Source organism: Eleutherodactylus coqui, chromosome 3, assembly GCF_035609145.1.
Source record: "Eleutherodactylus coqui strain aEleCoq1 chromosome 3, aEleCoq1.hap1, whole genome shotgun sequence".
Taxonomy (NCBI): domain Eukaryota; kingdom Metazoa; phylum Chordata; class Amphibia; order Anura; family Eleutherodactylidae; genus Eleutherodactylus; species Eleutherodactylus coqui.
This window is the reverse complement of record NC_089839.1, coordinates 7,145,849-7,161,275: the sequence shown is the minus strand read 5'-3', so window position 1 is coordinate 7,161,275 and position 15,427 is coordinate 7,145,849. Positions and strand designations below refer to the sequence as shown.

At 41.7% G+C, this 15,427-nt stretch overlaps 1 protein-coding gene across 1 annotated transcript in view; it reads right to left on the bottom strand.

The window, feature by feature from the left end:
* Positions 1 to 8,669: 8,669 nt before the first annotated feature.
* Positions 8,670 to 15,427, bottom strand: part of RRP15 (ribosomal RNA processing 15 homolog) — a 39,530-nt gene continuing 32,772 nt past the window's right edge. The window contains exon 5 of the mRNA XM_066595079.1: positions 8,670 to 9,557. Within this exon, the coding sequence (XP_066451176.1) occupies positions 9,390 to 9,557 (168 nt within the window). The 3' untranslated portion in view covers positions 8,670 to 9,389. The remainder of the gene's footprint in view (positions 9,558 to 15,427) is intronic.

Below are 15,427 nucleotides of genomic sequence, written 5' to 3'. Positions count from 1 at the left end.
AGGAAAGACTAGAAGCAATGGGATGAAACTGAGAGGGAGGAGACACAGATTAGATATTAGACAGTGAGGAGATCAATGGGTGGAACAGGTTGCCACGGGAGATGGGGAGTTCTCCTTCAATGGGAGTGTTCAGAGGCTGGACAGACATCTGTCATGGATGATTTAGTGAATCCTGCACTGAGCAGGTTGTTGGTCTCTGTGACCCCAGAAGTCCTTTCCAACTCTACCATTCTATGCTTCCTTCATTGTGCCCTTCCATGATCCCCATTCTTGGTCAGTGTTTCTCGAATAGTGGACACATGAACAGAAGTTTTTGCAGTTTGTAGAGTCTTCTGTATTTCTTTTGCTGCTCCTCATGAGTTCTTCATCGCATCTTTCAAGATTGCCTGTTGTGCTCTTGAAGTGATATAACAGAATGCTTGCTCCTAGGGAGAGTAAAACCGTCGTTGATCTTCCCTACTTGTAGAGAATTTGTCTAACCATGGACTGTTGTGCACCCAGATCTTTAGCATGTGCAGCTTTCTTTAGCTTCATGTGTCTCTATAACACGTCTTCTAATGCCTTCTGAAAGTGATTTCCATTGAGGCACGGCTCACAAATCTGTCAGTAATTAGGCTTTGTGTGCATTTATTTATTGGGAAAAGCACCAGTGACACTCATACTCTTAATCTCATTGTCTTATTTGCCATTTTTTTTGCCAAAAAGCTATTGAAGAGGACAAAAAATGAAATGTTTGGTGGAGGCGACTGCTACTAATCGACGATCTACAGGTTATTAAATTCAAGGACTCATTTACTTGGCTAAAACAATCAACGAATTAAAGACCATTATTAATTTTTCAACACTTGTCATCATCAAACCTCAAGCTAATCTCAAGGCTCATTCAACGTCAAGCACCAGAATTAAAGCTGTCACTTGGAGAACAGAGGTAATCCCCCAGAAGGACCTTCCATCTCTAATAATCAGAAGAGAAGTCACTCTCCTTACTTCAAATTCCGGCATCAATTCCTCCATTGAGGTCATATAACTGCAGATAATGACAAGTGTGGGAAAACGCAACTTCACTCTTCCGGGACTTTATACAACATCGCTCAGAGGCTGTTCAGCCTATAATTCTCTTACTGCACCTTCCTAATCAGATCAATAGAAGAGGCATTAGATTTTATAACTGAATCCATAAAACGTCTAGTGAAGTAAATGAGCCTACACAATTGGAAATATATTCTTGTACATAGGAGCAGTATTATAGTAGTTATATTCTTGTACATAGGGGGCAGTATTATAGTAGTTATATTCTTGTACATAGGGGGCAGTATTATAGTAGTTATATTCTTGTACATAGGGAGCAGTATTATAGTAGTTATATTCTTGTACATAGGGGGCAGTATTATAGTAGTTATATTCTTGTACATAGGGGGCAGTATTATAGTAGTTATATTCTTGTACAAAGGGGGCAGTATTATAGTAGTTATATTCTTGTACATAGGAGGCAGTATTATAGTAGTAATATTCTTGTACATAGGAGGCAGTATTATAGTAGTAATATTCTTGTACATAGGAGGCAGTATTACAGTATTTATATTCTTGTACATAGGAGGCAGTATTATAGTAGTTATATTCTTGTACATAGGGGGCAGTATTATAGTAGTTATATTCTTGTACATAGGAGCAGTATTATAGTAGTTATATTCTTGTACATAGGGAGCAGTATTATAGTAGTTATATTCTTGTACATAGGAGGCAGTATTATAGTAGTTATATTCTTGTACATAGGGGGCAGTATTATAGAAGTTATATTCTTGTACATAGGGGGCAGTATTATAGTAGTTATATTCTTGTACATAGGGAGCAGTATTATAGTAGTTATATTCTTGTACATTGGGGGCAGTATTATAGTATTTATATTCTTGTACATAGGGGGCAGTATTATAGTAGTTATATTCTTGTACATTGGGGGCAGTATTATAGTATTTATATTCTTGTACATAGGGGGCAGTATTATAGTAGTTATATTCTTGTACATAGGAGGCAGTATTATAGTAGTTATCTTCTTGTACATAGGAGGCAGTATTATAGTAGTTATCTTCTTGTACATAGGGGCAGTATTATAGTAGTTATGTTCCTGTACATAGGGAGCAGTATTATAGTAGTTATATTCTTGTACATAGAGGACAGTATTATAGTAGTTATATTCTTGTACATAGGGGGCAGTATTATAGTAGTTATATTCTTGTACATAGGAGGCAGTATTATAGTAGTTATATTCTTGTACATAGGGGGCAGTATTATAGTAGTTATATTCTTGTACATTTGGGGCAGTATTATAGTAGTTATCTTCTTGTACATAGGAGGCAGTATTATAGGAGTTATCTTCTTGTACATAGGGGCAGTATTATAGTAGTTATATTCTTGTACATAGGGGGCAGTATTATAGTAGTTATATTCTTGTACATAGGGGGCAGTATTATAGTAGTTATCTTCTTGTACATAGGAGGCAGTATTATAGTAGTTATCTTCTTGTACATAGGGGCAGTATTATAGTAGTTATGTTCCTGTACATAGGGAGCAGTATTATAGTAGTTATATTCTTGTACATAGAGGACAGTATTATAGTAGTTATATTCTTGTACATAGGGGGCAGTATTATAGTAGTTATATTCTTGTACATAGAGGACAGTATTATAATAGTTATATTATTGTACATAGGGGGCAGTATTATAGTAGTTATATTCTTGTACATAGGGGGCAGTATTATAGTAGTTATATTCTTGTACATTTGGGGCAGTATTATAGTAGTTATCTTCTTGTACATAGGAGGCAGTATTATAGTAGTTATCTTCTTGTACATAGGGGCAGTATTATAGTAGTTATATTCTTGTACATAGGAGGCAGTATTATAGTAGTTATATTCTTGTACATAGGGGGCAGTATTATAGTAGTTATATTCTTGTACATAGAGAGCAGTATTATAGTGGTTATATTCTTGTACATAGGGGGCAGAATTATAGTAGTTATATTCTTGTACATAGGGGGCAGTATTATAGTAGTTATATTCTTGTACATAGGGGGCAGTATTATAGTAGTTATATTCTTGTACATAGGGGGCAGTATTATAGTAGTTATATTCTTGTACATAGGGGGCAGAATTATAGTAGTTATATTCTTGTACATAGGGGGCAGTATTATAGTAGTTATATTCTTGTACATAGGAGGCGGTATTATAGTAGTTATCTTCTTGTACATAGGGGGCAGTATTATAGTAGTTATATTCTTGTACATTTGGGGCAGTATTATAGTAGTTATATTCTTGTACATTTGGGGCAGTATTATAGTAGTTATCTTCTTGTACATAGGAGGCAGTATTATAGTAGTTATCTTCTTGTACATTTGGGGCAGTATTATAGTAGTTATCTTCTTGTACATAGGAGGCAGTATTATAGTAGTTATCATCTTGTACATAGGGGCAGTATTATAGTAGTTATATTCTTGTACATAGAGGACAGTATTATAGTAGTTATATTCTTGTACATAGGGGCAGTATTATAGTAGTTATATTCTTGTACATAGGAGGCGGTATTATAGTAGTTATCTTCTTGTACATAGCGGCAGTATTATAGTAGTTATATTCTTGTACATTTGGGGCAGTATTATAGTAGTTATATTCTTGTACATAGGGGGCAGTATTATAGCAGTTATATTCTTGTACATAGGGGGCAGTATTATAGTAGTTATATTCTTGTACATAGGGGGCAGTATTATAGTAGTTATATTCTTGTACATAGGGGGCAGTATTATAGTAGTTATATTCTTGTACATAGGTGCAGTATTATAGTAGTTATATTCTTGTACAGGGGGGCAGTATTATAGTAGTTATATTCTTGTACATGGGGGGCAGTATTATAGTAGTTATATTCTTGTACATAGGGGGCAATATTATAGTAGTTATATTCTTGTACATAGGGGGCAGTATTTCAGTAGTTATATTCTTGTACATAGGGGGCAGTATTATAGTAGTTATATTCTTGTACATAGGGGGCAGTATTATAGCAGTTATATTCTTGTACATAGGGAGCAGTATTATAGCAGTTAGATTCTTGTACATAGGAGGCAGTATTATAGTAGTTATATTCTTGTACATAGGAGCAGTATTATAGTAGTTATATTCTTGTACATAGGAGCAGTATTATAGTAGTTATATTCTTGTACATAGGGTGCAGTATTATAGTAGTTATATTCTTGTACATAGGAAGCAGTATTATAGTAGGTATATTCTTGTACATAGGAGGCAGTATTATAGTAGTTATATTCTTGAACACAGGGAGCAGTATTATAGCAGTTATATTCTTGTACATAGGAGGCAGTATTATAGTAGGTATATTCTTGTACATAGGGGGCAGTATTATAGTAGTTATATTCTTGTACATAGGGGGCAGTATTATAGTAGTTATATTCTTGTACATAGGAGGCAGTATTATAGTAGGTATATTCTTGTACATAGGGGCAGTATTATAGCAGTTATATTCTTGTACATAGGGAGCAGTATTATAGCAGTTATATTCTTGTACATAGGAGGCAGTATTATAGTAGGTATATTCTTGTAAATAGGAGGCGGTAATATAGTAGTTATATTCTTGTACATAGGGGGCAGTATTATAGTAGTTATATTCTTGTATATAGAAGCAGTATTATAGTAGTTATATTCTTGTACATAGGGGGCAGTATTATAGTAGTTATATTCTTGTACATAGGAGCAGTATTATAGTAGTTATATTCTTGTACATAGGGGGCAGTATTATAGTAGTTATATTCTTGTACATGGGGGCAGTATTATAGTAGTTATATTCTTGTACATGGGGGGCAGTATTATAGTAGTTATATTCTTGTACATAGGGGGCAATATTATAGTAGTTATATTCTTGTACATAGGGGCAGTATTATAGTAGTTATATTCTTGTACATAGGGGGCAGTATTTCAGTAGTTATATTCTTGTACATAGGGGGCAGTATTATAGTAGTTATATTCTTGTACATAGGGGGCAGTATTATAGTAGTTATATTCTTGTACATAGGGGGCAGTATTATAGCAGTTATATTCTTGTACATAGGGAGCAGTATTATAGCAGTTAGATTCTTGTACATAGGAGGCAGTATTATAGTAGTTATATTCTTGTACACAGGAGCAGTATTATAGTAGTTATATTCTTGTACATAGGGTGCAGTATTATAGTAGTTATATTCTTGTACATAGGAAGCAGTATTATAGTAGGTATATTCTTGTACATAGGAGGCAGTATTATAGTAGTTATATTCTTGAACACAGGGAGCAGTATTATAGCAGTTATATTCTTGTACATAGGAGGCAGTATTATAGTAGGTATATTCTTGTACATAGGGGGCAGTATTATAGTAGTTATATTCTTGTACATAGGGGGCAGTATTATAGTAGTTATATTCTTGTACATAGGAGGCAGTATTATAGTAGGTATATTCTTGTACATAGGGGCAGTATTATAGCAGTTATATTCTTGTACATAGGGAGCAGTATTATAGCAGTTATATTCTTGTACATAGGAGGCAGTATTATAGTAGGTATATTCTTGTAAATAGGAGGCGGTAATATAGTAGTTATATTCTTGTACATAGGGGGCAGTATTATAGTAGTTATATTCTTGTATATAGAAGCAGTATTATAGTAGTTATATTCTTGTACATAGGGGGCAGTATTATAGTAGTTATATTCTTGTACATAGGAGCAGTATTATAGTAGTTATATTCTTGTACATAGGGGGCAGTATTATAGTAGTTATATTCTTGTACATAGGAGGTAGTATTATAGTAGTTATATTCTTGTACATAGGGGGAGTATTATAGTAGTTATATTCTTGTACATAGGGGGCAGTATTATAGCAGTTATATTCTTGTACATAGGAGGCAGTATTATAGTAGGTATATTCTTGTACATAGGAGGCAGTATTATAGTAGTTATATTCTTGTACATAGGGAGCAGTATTATAGTAGTTATATTCATGTACACAGGAGGCAGTGTTATAGTAGTTATATTCATGTACACAGGAGGCAGTATTTTAGTAGTTATATTCATGTACACAGTAGGCAGTATTTTACTAGTTATATTCTTGTACATAGGGGCCAGTATTATAGTAGTTATATTCTTGTACATAGGGGGCAGTATTGTAGTAGTTATATTCTTGTACATAGGGAGCAGTAATTATAGTAGTTATATTCTTGTACACAGGAGGCAGTATTATAGTAGTTATATTCTTGTACATAGGGGCCAGTATTATAGTAGTTATATTCTTGTACATGAGGAGCAGTATTATAGTAGTTATATTCGTGTACATAGGAGGCAGTATTATAGTAGTTATATTCTTGTACATAGGACAGTATTATAGTAGTTATATTCTTGTACATAGGGGGCAGTATTATAGTAGTTATATTCTTGTACATATGAGCAGTATTATGGTAGTTATATTCTTGTATAGATGGGGTGAAGTATTATAGTAGTACAGGGGAGCCATTGGCTCTCTTGTGCACTGCAGTAGAGGGGAGTTGTTGGGTCTCCTGTACAGTGCAGTAGATAGAAGCCATTGGATCTCCTATGCAATGCAGTATATAGAGGAGCTGTTTTCTCTCCTGTGCGGTGTACTATATAGAGGAGCTGTCGTCTCTCCTGTGCGGTGTACTATATAGAGGAGCTGTCGGCTCTCCTGTCCGGTGTACTATATAGAGGAGCTGTCGGCTCTCCTGTGCGGTGTATTTTATAGAGGAGCTGTCGGCTCTCCTGTACGGTGTACTATATAGAGGAGCTGTCGGCTCTCCTGTGCGGTGTACTATATAGAGGAGCTGTCGGCTCTCCTGTGCGGTGTACTATATAGAGGAGCTGTCGGCTCTCCTGTGCGGTGTACTATATAGAGGAGCTGTCGGCTCTCCTGTGCGGTGTACTATATAGAGGAGCTGTCGGCTCTCCTGTGCGGTGTACTATATAGAGGAGCAGTCGGCTCTCCTGTGCGGTGTACTATATAGAGGAGCAGTCGGCTCTCCTGTGCGGTGTACTATATAGAGGAGCTGTCGGCTCTCCTGTGCGGTGTACTATATAGAGGAGCTGTCGGCTCTCCTGTGCGGTGTACTATATAGAGGAGCTGTCGGCTCTCCTGTGTGGTGTAGTATATAGAGGAGCTGTCGGCTCTCCTGTGTGGTGTAGTATATAGAGGAGCTGTCGGCTCTCCTGTGCGATGTAGTATATAAGGGAGCTGTCGGCTCTCCTGTGTGATGTAGCATATAAGGGAGCGGTCGGTTTAATGCGCGCCGTAGTATATAAGGGAGCTGTCGGCTCCCCTGTGCGGTGTAGTATATGAGGGAGCTGTCGGCTCCCCTGTGCGGTGTACTATATGGAGGAGCTGTCGGCTCTCCTGTGCGGTGTACTATATAGGAGCTGTCGGCTTTCCTGTGCGGTGTACTATATGAGGAGCTGTTGGCTTTCCTGTGCGGTGTACTATAAAGAGGAGTGGTCGGCTCTTCTGTGCGGTGTACTATATAGAGGAGCTGTCGGCTCTCCTGTGCGGTGTACTATATAGAGGAGCTGTCGCCTCCCCTGTGCGGTGTAGTATATAGAGTGGCTGTCGGCACTCCTATGCAGTGTAGTATATAGAGGAGCTGTCGGCACTCCTATGCGGTGTAGTATATAGGAGGAGCTGTCGGCACTCCTATGCGGTGTAGTATATAGGAGGAGCTGTCGGCACTCCTATGCGGTGTAGTATATAGGAGGAGCTGTCGGCACTCCTATGCGGTGTAGTATATAGGAGGAGCTGTCGGCACTCCTATGCGGTGTAGTATATAGGAGGAGCTGTCGGCACTCCTATGCGGTGTAGTATATAGGAGGAGTTGTCGGCACTCCTATGCGGTGTAGTATATAGGAGGAGTTGTCGGCACTCCTATGCGGTGTAGTATATAGGAGGAGCTGTCGGCACTCCTATGCGGTGTAGTATATAGAGGAGCTGTCGGCACTCCTATGCGGTGTAGTATATAGGAGGAGCTGTCGGCACTCCTATGCGGTGTAGTATATAGGAGGAGCTGTCGGCACTCCTATGCGGTGTAGTATATAGGAGGAGCTGTCAGCACTCCTATGCGAAGTAGTATATAGGAGGAGCTGTCGGCACTCCTATGCGGTGTAGTATATAGAGGAGCTGTCGGCACTCCTATGCGGTGTAGTATATAGAGGAGCTGTCGGCACTTCTATGCGCTGTAGTATATAGAGGAGCTGTCCGCACTCCTATGCAGTGTAGTATATAGAGGAGCTGTCGGCACTCCTATGCGGTGTAGTATATAGAGTAGCTGATGGCTCTCCTATGCGGTGTAGTATATAAGGGAGCGGTCTGCTCTCCCGTGTGGTGTAGTATATAGAGTGGCGGTCGCTCTCCTGTGCGCTGTAGTATATAGAGGAGCTGTCGGCACTCCTATGCAGTGTAGTATATAGAGTAGCTGATGGCTCTCCTATGCGGTGTAGTATATAAGGGAGCGGTCTGCTCTCCTGTGCGGTGTAGTAGAGAAGGGAGCTGTCGGTTTAATGTGCGGTGTATTATATTGGAGCCCTTAACAGTCTGTATGAAACGATATGGCAAATGAATATACGATAAGACTTTTGGTTAAGAGTTAAACTTTTAATGGACAACACACAAAGAGCAACAACCCTTCAATGCATCATCGCTGAAGGCCAAACCACAGTAGCTCAGTTGTAAATAGGCAACTCCCCCCCCCACTCCCCTTTCCCCTCCCCCACAAGGTACCAATTGTAAAGGGAAACCGTAGCATCCTTTGATAAATGCAGGTCGGGCCGTTTTCTGTTCTTCTAACCTTGGAGAGACATTAGTGAAACCCAAGCAGTTACTTTCATGCAGGATAATTTGAAGCACAGCTCTGGAATCTGTTTCATGCCCAGCCAGGCACTCCTCTCGCTGCCAGTAACAGTAGACATTTTAAAACACATCTGCCACACAAGGTGATGCCCGCAAGTGCATTACCCGCATCTTCTGCTAGAGAGCCAGTGGGCATGAGGAAAGACGCGGCCATCCATACTGAAAACAAACAACCTCGGCGACCCCTGGCACGGCTCCGCACTATAATTGGGCAGGTGCCACTGTTTTGACTGCACAAGATGTTTTGGAAAAATAGGTTGAAAAATTAGACATTTTGGAAAATATTTCGGGATCAGAGACATCGAGTCCGCGAGAATAAAGGAAAAATTCCATCGCTTTCTTCTGCATGTCGCATTTTTTACAAAAAAGTATTTACTTAACGCCAAAAATGTTCTGCATTCACAGAATGCAGAGTTGATTCATGGCAGCTACGGAGATAAAGTCCCATCATCGGCAGGGTTATCTGACGGAATCACTTTCACTATCCTCCGGTTGGGCCCCACGTTTTGGCTTTGCGTTTTCGCCTCCATCATCGCTGTCCTTATCCCAGTCCTTCATCGAGGCTCCCATCATGAAGTCATCGCGGAGGATGTTCCATTCTGATGCATTCTGGGTTTTTGCAGCAGCCTGCAAAGAGTTGAGAGATGTAATTAATACCAAATACAAGTGTGATCTTAGTAATGTGATGCCTCAGGGCTCTCTCCTCGACCAACCAGATCGGCGCTCATTTAAATGGCCTTTCCACATCCTGATGCCGACTGCGTGGGGGACGAATCACTCGCCCTACACTTTCAGCAATAATTAGCTAATCGCCGAGTGTTTGCTTATTGGCTGGCGGAGGATATTCTCACAGGCGACGAATGGGCAAGAGAACGTTCCTACCTGATCATGGAGCTTTGTAAGAGGACCTTTAGATGAGGAGATACACTATTCTATCAATAGTAACTGGACCCCTGAGCAGGAATTAAGAGTAGCATTTATTTCCATATTTATTACTTAGTGGGGCTCCTTTGGCCCTCATGATATCCGATACTTGGATACTTTCTAGTAATATTAATCCCTGTCACAGAAAAGACGAACGTAAAAGAGAGAAATTTTATTGAAGTTTCATTAAAAACTACACTTAGGGCACAACATATAACACACACAAATGGTGTCGCCAAGACAGGAGGAAGTGGCGCACCTACTACACTTGGACAAACATTCACACATACGGTCTGAGCCCCACCGGCTAGAGGTTATAATGTGTCGGATGAACTGAGGGTCCGACAGTAGGCTGCGGAGAGGCCTAGTGGTGAATTAGAAAAAATGCCAATACGAGCTAAACAACTCGTTTATGGCCTCCACGCTTAAAGTTTTTCACTCAGACTAAAGACCCTTTGTGAAATTCATTCAATGGAAATTGATAGGGTCTTGTTTATAGAGAGTGCCTGGGCTGGTGGGGCCTCGGATAGAAGTGTTTTAATTTCTAAAAAGACTAAATCTACGGTCTTATTTTCAAATAGAATGCTACAGAGAGTGTGTCTCCAAGTACCCCAATGGTATGTAAAGGTAAGTATGTTATTCCTGAGTAATGAATTTCAATGGAGAATGTCTCTGTAGTTGACCAGCTCATTAAAAACTTCGTACAGATTGTGTATGCTGTGTGGTTAAGCTCTTTAGTATATAATTCTGCTCGTTTACTTCAACTATAAACGGTTTCGACTCTACGCGTTTCGCCACTCCATGTGTGTGGCTCTTCAGGAGGATTCGTATTTTAGATATACAGAGCAGCTAAAGAAGAGTTTTAGTCTAATGGAGCTTAGAACAAGGTAGAATCAAAATCGAAGCGATGTTAGTCCAATGTTGAACATCTACTATCAAGATTCTCTCAAAGCTATAAGGGGATGAACTTAGATACTAGCTGGGGTGCGGATCATGTCCTAACCCTGTCTGGTTCACTGATGGGTTCTAGCTAATACAGAAGCCCACCTGGTCTCCAAACCCAATATACAATCTCTAAAAAGATTCAGAGAATATAGAGACAAGACGAGAATAGCTCAATTGTTAGAGCTGTCCTCAGAGCTAGACTGAGTTCTTTTAATGTTGAAGCTTGTCAGTATATAAGGCCGCCTGCAGACGAGCGGGTCGGATCCGGCAGCGAGAAATCTCGCCGCGCGATCCGACCCCAGAGCCTGCAGGGACGAGCGCGTACTCACCCGCGCCTGGCGGCCCCGGCTCTTTGATGTGCCGGCTGCCACGCAGCCGGCGCATGCGCAGACCGGAGCCGGCGGCCAGGTGAGTGCGTGCCCCGCAGAAAATTAGAACATGCCGCGGTTTGTTTGCCGCGCGAGATTTCGCGCGGCCAAACCGCGGCCGTCTGCATAGGAGTGCGTATTGTAATGCACTCCTATGCAGACTTTCAGCGGCGGAAATCCCGCGGGAAATCCCGCGGCGGGATTTCCGCTCGTCTGCAGGCGGCCTAAAGCTGAGTAAAAAAAGGACTGTTAGGGGTATGAGACAAAATTAGTACTCATGGCCCAAAGTCTTACGCATGGATACCGCAGCTTTTAGATTTCTGACATTAATCAGATAGTCAGGCTGTGTATAGGTAGCGTGGACCTGAAGGAGAGGATTCTCCTCCTATCCAAAAACCCTTTCAATAAAGAGTACAGCCGCTGTCTGAATAGCTCAGTGCTAGGTCAAAAAATCTAGACCAACAAAGCTAGAAAAAATATCCCCATTAGATATAAAGTAGCTTAAAGAGAGAGAGAGTAAAATAAAAAATGGTAGCTCCCACAGCCTTGATGGTAGGCCAGGGAATCAGGCTAGTAATATTAATACTTCAGCTGGTATTTTCCGTCATTCACCCTGCAAACATCTGGTGAGTTTTCTCAAAGAAGGAGGGCGCTGTTCATATTTCCTGACCTGATGTTCCAGTTGGCCTCAGAGATGTTCAACGGGGTTCAGGTCGGGACTCTGTGCAGGACAGTTGAACCGTGGAACATCCATATCCACAAAACAACAAAACACAGCGTTGGATTTGTGACAAGGCGGCTTGTCTTGTTGGAAGTATGGCCGACCATTTTCAGAGTTTTGCCACATAGTTGGCAGCACATTGTTGTCTAGAATGTTGGGGGTCGACCTCCGTGTTCATTGTTCTTGTACTACAACTAACAGGCCAAGGCATGCCACGCAAGACATCCCCAGACCATAACGGAACTGTCGGTACAACACACCCAGGTACAGCCATCTGATGTGAGGAGTAGCTCAACTGTCCAATGACGATACTACTTGCAGCATTGCAAATGGCCCGATGCATCTTCTTTGAGAGAAGTCAAGGGATGTTTACAGGATGAATGGAGGGGAATACCAGCTGAAATGTATCAGATGTTGGTAGAAAGCATGCCATGGAGAATATCTGAGGTCATTAGGGTCAAAGGAGCCCCACCAAGTACTAACATATGGCAATAACCATTTTTGATTTTCAATCAGGTGTCCAACTATTTTTGGTAGAATAGAGCATAAAACAATTGCGCATGATCTGCAGTAATGGTACGTTTACATGCAGCAGAAGATCCACAGCAAAAACGGACAAAATCTGCAGCATTGGTGCGATTTTGATGCAGTTTTTTTATGTGGATCCACAGTAGATTGTATCCTTTCAATTGAAAAAGTAAAAACTGGGGTGGATCCGTTAAAATCTGCACTTCTGCGGAGGGTTTTGTTCTAGATTTTCCATTTCGGAAAATCTGCATGCTTTCCACTATCTGTAAACGTACCCTAGACGTGGTAACAAGGTGAATGCAAACATCCAGATGCAATGGTAAGTTAATTCATAGATTTTTATGAGGGATTAAGGGAGGAACAGTATAATACGGAAATCTAAGAGAAGAGGTTCTAGAATTGTGATCCCCACAAAATACACACAAGTACCTACTAATGCAAACATGTCAGGCGGTCCGACAGATCCTCAAATGCAAAATAACGAAGTGTGTCAGAAAAAAAAACAATCCGTGCAGGGCCACCAAATGCATCAGCCAGATAAGAGTCCAAACTGCACTCCCACAGAAGTCCACGTAATGTAGAAGAAAATCCTGGCAGCATGGAGAGGTGCTATATAAAATACACTATTCTCCCATCACACAGGGACAGCAACGTTTCGGACGTCAGAAAAGCCTCACGTGTATTTTATATAGCACCTCTACATGCTGCCAGGATTTCTTCTACATCACGGAGATCCAACAGATCCTCCTTATACAGTCCTGTGCAAAAGTTTTAGGCCTGTGTGGAAAAATGCTTTCAAAAACAGAAGTGTTAAGGCCCAATGTCCACAGGCGGGTCGGATTCTGTGCCCGTGGCCAGTGAGCCCTGCACACCTGTATTTCCCTGGCAGCAGTGTCTGCGTGGTTCTCTTCCATCCCGGGTTCGCTGGGTTGTCGGACATGTGCAATACAGGTTTTTTCTTTCAAACTCCAGCTCTCCCGCAGATCCGCTGCACGTCCGCAGTGTCCGCTGCGGGTCTGCCGAGGATCGGAAGGTTTCCATTGTCTTCAATGGAAGCAGTCTGTGCAGGATCCGCACAAAAACGGAGCATGCTGAGATTTCTTTTCCGGGCCAGAAGGTGCGCAAATCAAATCCACATGCTTTAATTAACTGGCGGACGCCTGCATCCCTATGAAAGGCTTTATTTGCGGATCTCCAGCGCGGATTCTGCCCGTGGACATTGGCCTAAGAGTTTGTTTTTGTCAAACAGAATACAAAAGTGACTGAACAAAAGAAAAAGGTCATCCATCAATATTCGGTTTGACGCCCCTCATCTTCACAACAGCAGCAGCCCTTCTAGGTACACCTGCACACAGTTTATGTTCTTCTTTACAGTGAAGATAGTTCTTAATGACACTGCTGGATGTTGGGGGTTGTTGTCTGCTGCAGAATAAATATGGAGCCAATGAGATGTCTCTCTGATGGTATTACATGAGGGATAAATATCTGCCTGCATTTCTCTGGATTGAGGGCAACATTAATTCTGACGAATGCTGGAATGTAACCAAAACTTGTAAGGAACCTCCCAACCATGCTTCATTGCTGCCTGCAGACACTCAATATTGTACCGCTCTCCACTGCTGCCTGCAGACACTTATTGTGTCGCTCTCCCCCATGCTTCACTGCTGCCTGCAGACACTTATTGTACCGCTCTCCCCCATGCTTCGCTGCTGCCTGCAGACAATTATTGTACCGCTCTCCCCCATGCTTCGCTGCTGCCTGCAGGACACTTATTGTACCGCTCTCCCCCATGCTTCGCTGCTGCCTGCAGACACTTATTGTACCGCTCTCCACCATGCTTCGCTGCTGCCTGCAGACACTTATTGTACCGCTCTCCACCATGCTTCGCTGCTGCCTGCAGACACTTATTGTACCGCTCTCCACCATGCTTCGCTGCTGCCTGCAGACACTTATTGTACCGCTCTCCCCCATGCTTCGCTGCTGCCTGCAGACACTTATTGTACCGCTCTGCCCCATGCTTCGCTGCTGCCTGCAGACACTTATTGTACCGCTCTCCAGCCCTTCAATGAACAAATTGCCTTCTGTTGCAGCCAGATATTTCACATTGTTTCTCATCAGTCCAGCGCATCTGACAACATTTTTCTGCACCCCAGTTCCTATGTTTTCATGTAAAGTTGGGTTGCTTGGCCTTGTTTCTACATAAAAGGTATGGCTTTTTGGTCGTAGTTCTTTCATAAAGACTACTTCTGGCCAGACTACTCTACACAGTAGATTGGTATACCTGGGTCCCACTGCTTTCTGACAGTTTTGAGCTGATGGTACTGATGGACATCATCCAATTTTGATGGGAAGTCAGCATGATGTGTCATCTGCTGCACAAAGTTTCCTTGGCCGCTCACGGCATCTACCATCCTCAACGCTGCCTGTTTCTTTGTTCTTTTTCACAACAGCTTGAACAGCTAATCCTGAACCCCCAGTCTGCTGTCAAAGGTTGTCTCTGCGAGACTCGGCTGATGCCGTATAACTTTGTATCTTGTTGTTGTGCGCAGTCTTGCCATGTTGTATGACCTGTGAACTGTCCTCCACAACCTCACCTTTGTAGCAGAGTTTGGTTGTTCCTCAGTTTTAAGCCTCCTACTCAGCTTTTCTGGCTTCAGTTAATGACTGTTTTTCAACCTACATATAAGAATGCTGATGATTACCACCTGTTTGGTATAACTGGTTAATCCTACAGGTGAAGGTGAAAGGCGTCGCACCGAATATTGATGGGATTTACATCTCTTTATTGTTCAGTCAATTTGCATTTTATTAATTGATAAATAAGCTATTAACCCTTCTACTTCTGTAAGCATTCTTCCTTAGCAGCATGTAACACAAGTGACTTGTCATCAGGTAGGTACTGATCGCGGTCACCACTCCGGACTCTCCATTCACTATCCTATGACATATGTGCTGTAATGCGGGACACACAACACAATATATATATGTGGCAGCATTAAGCGCCACTTCAG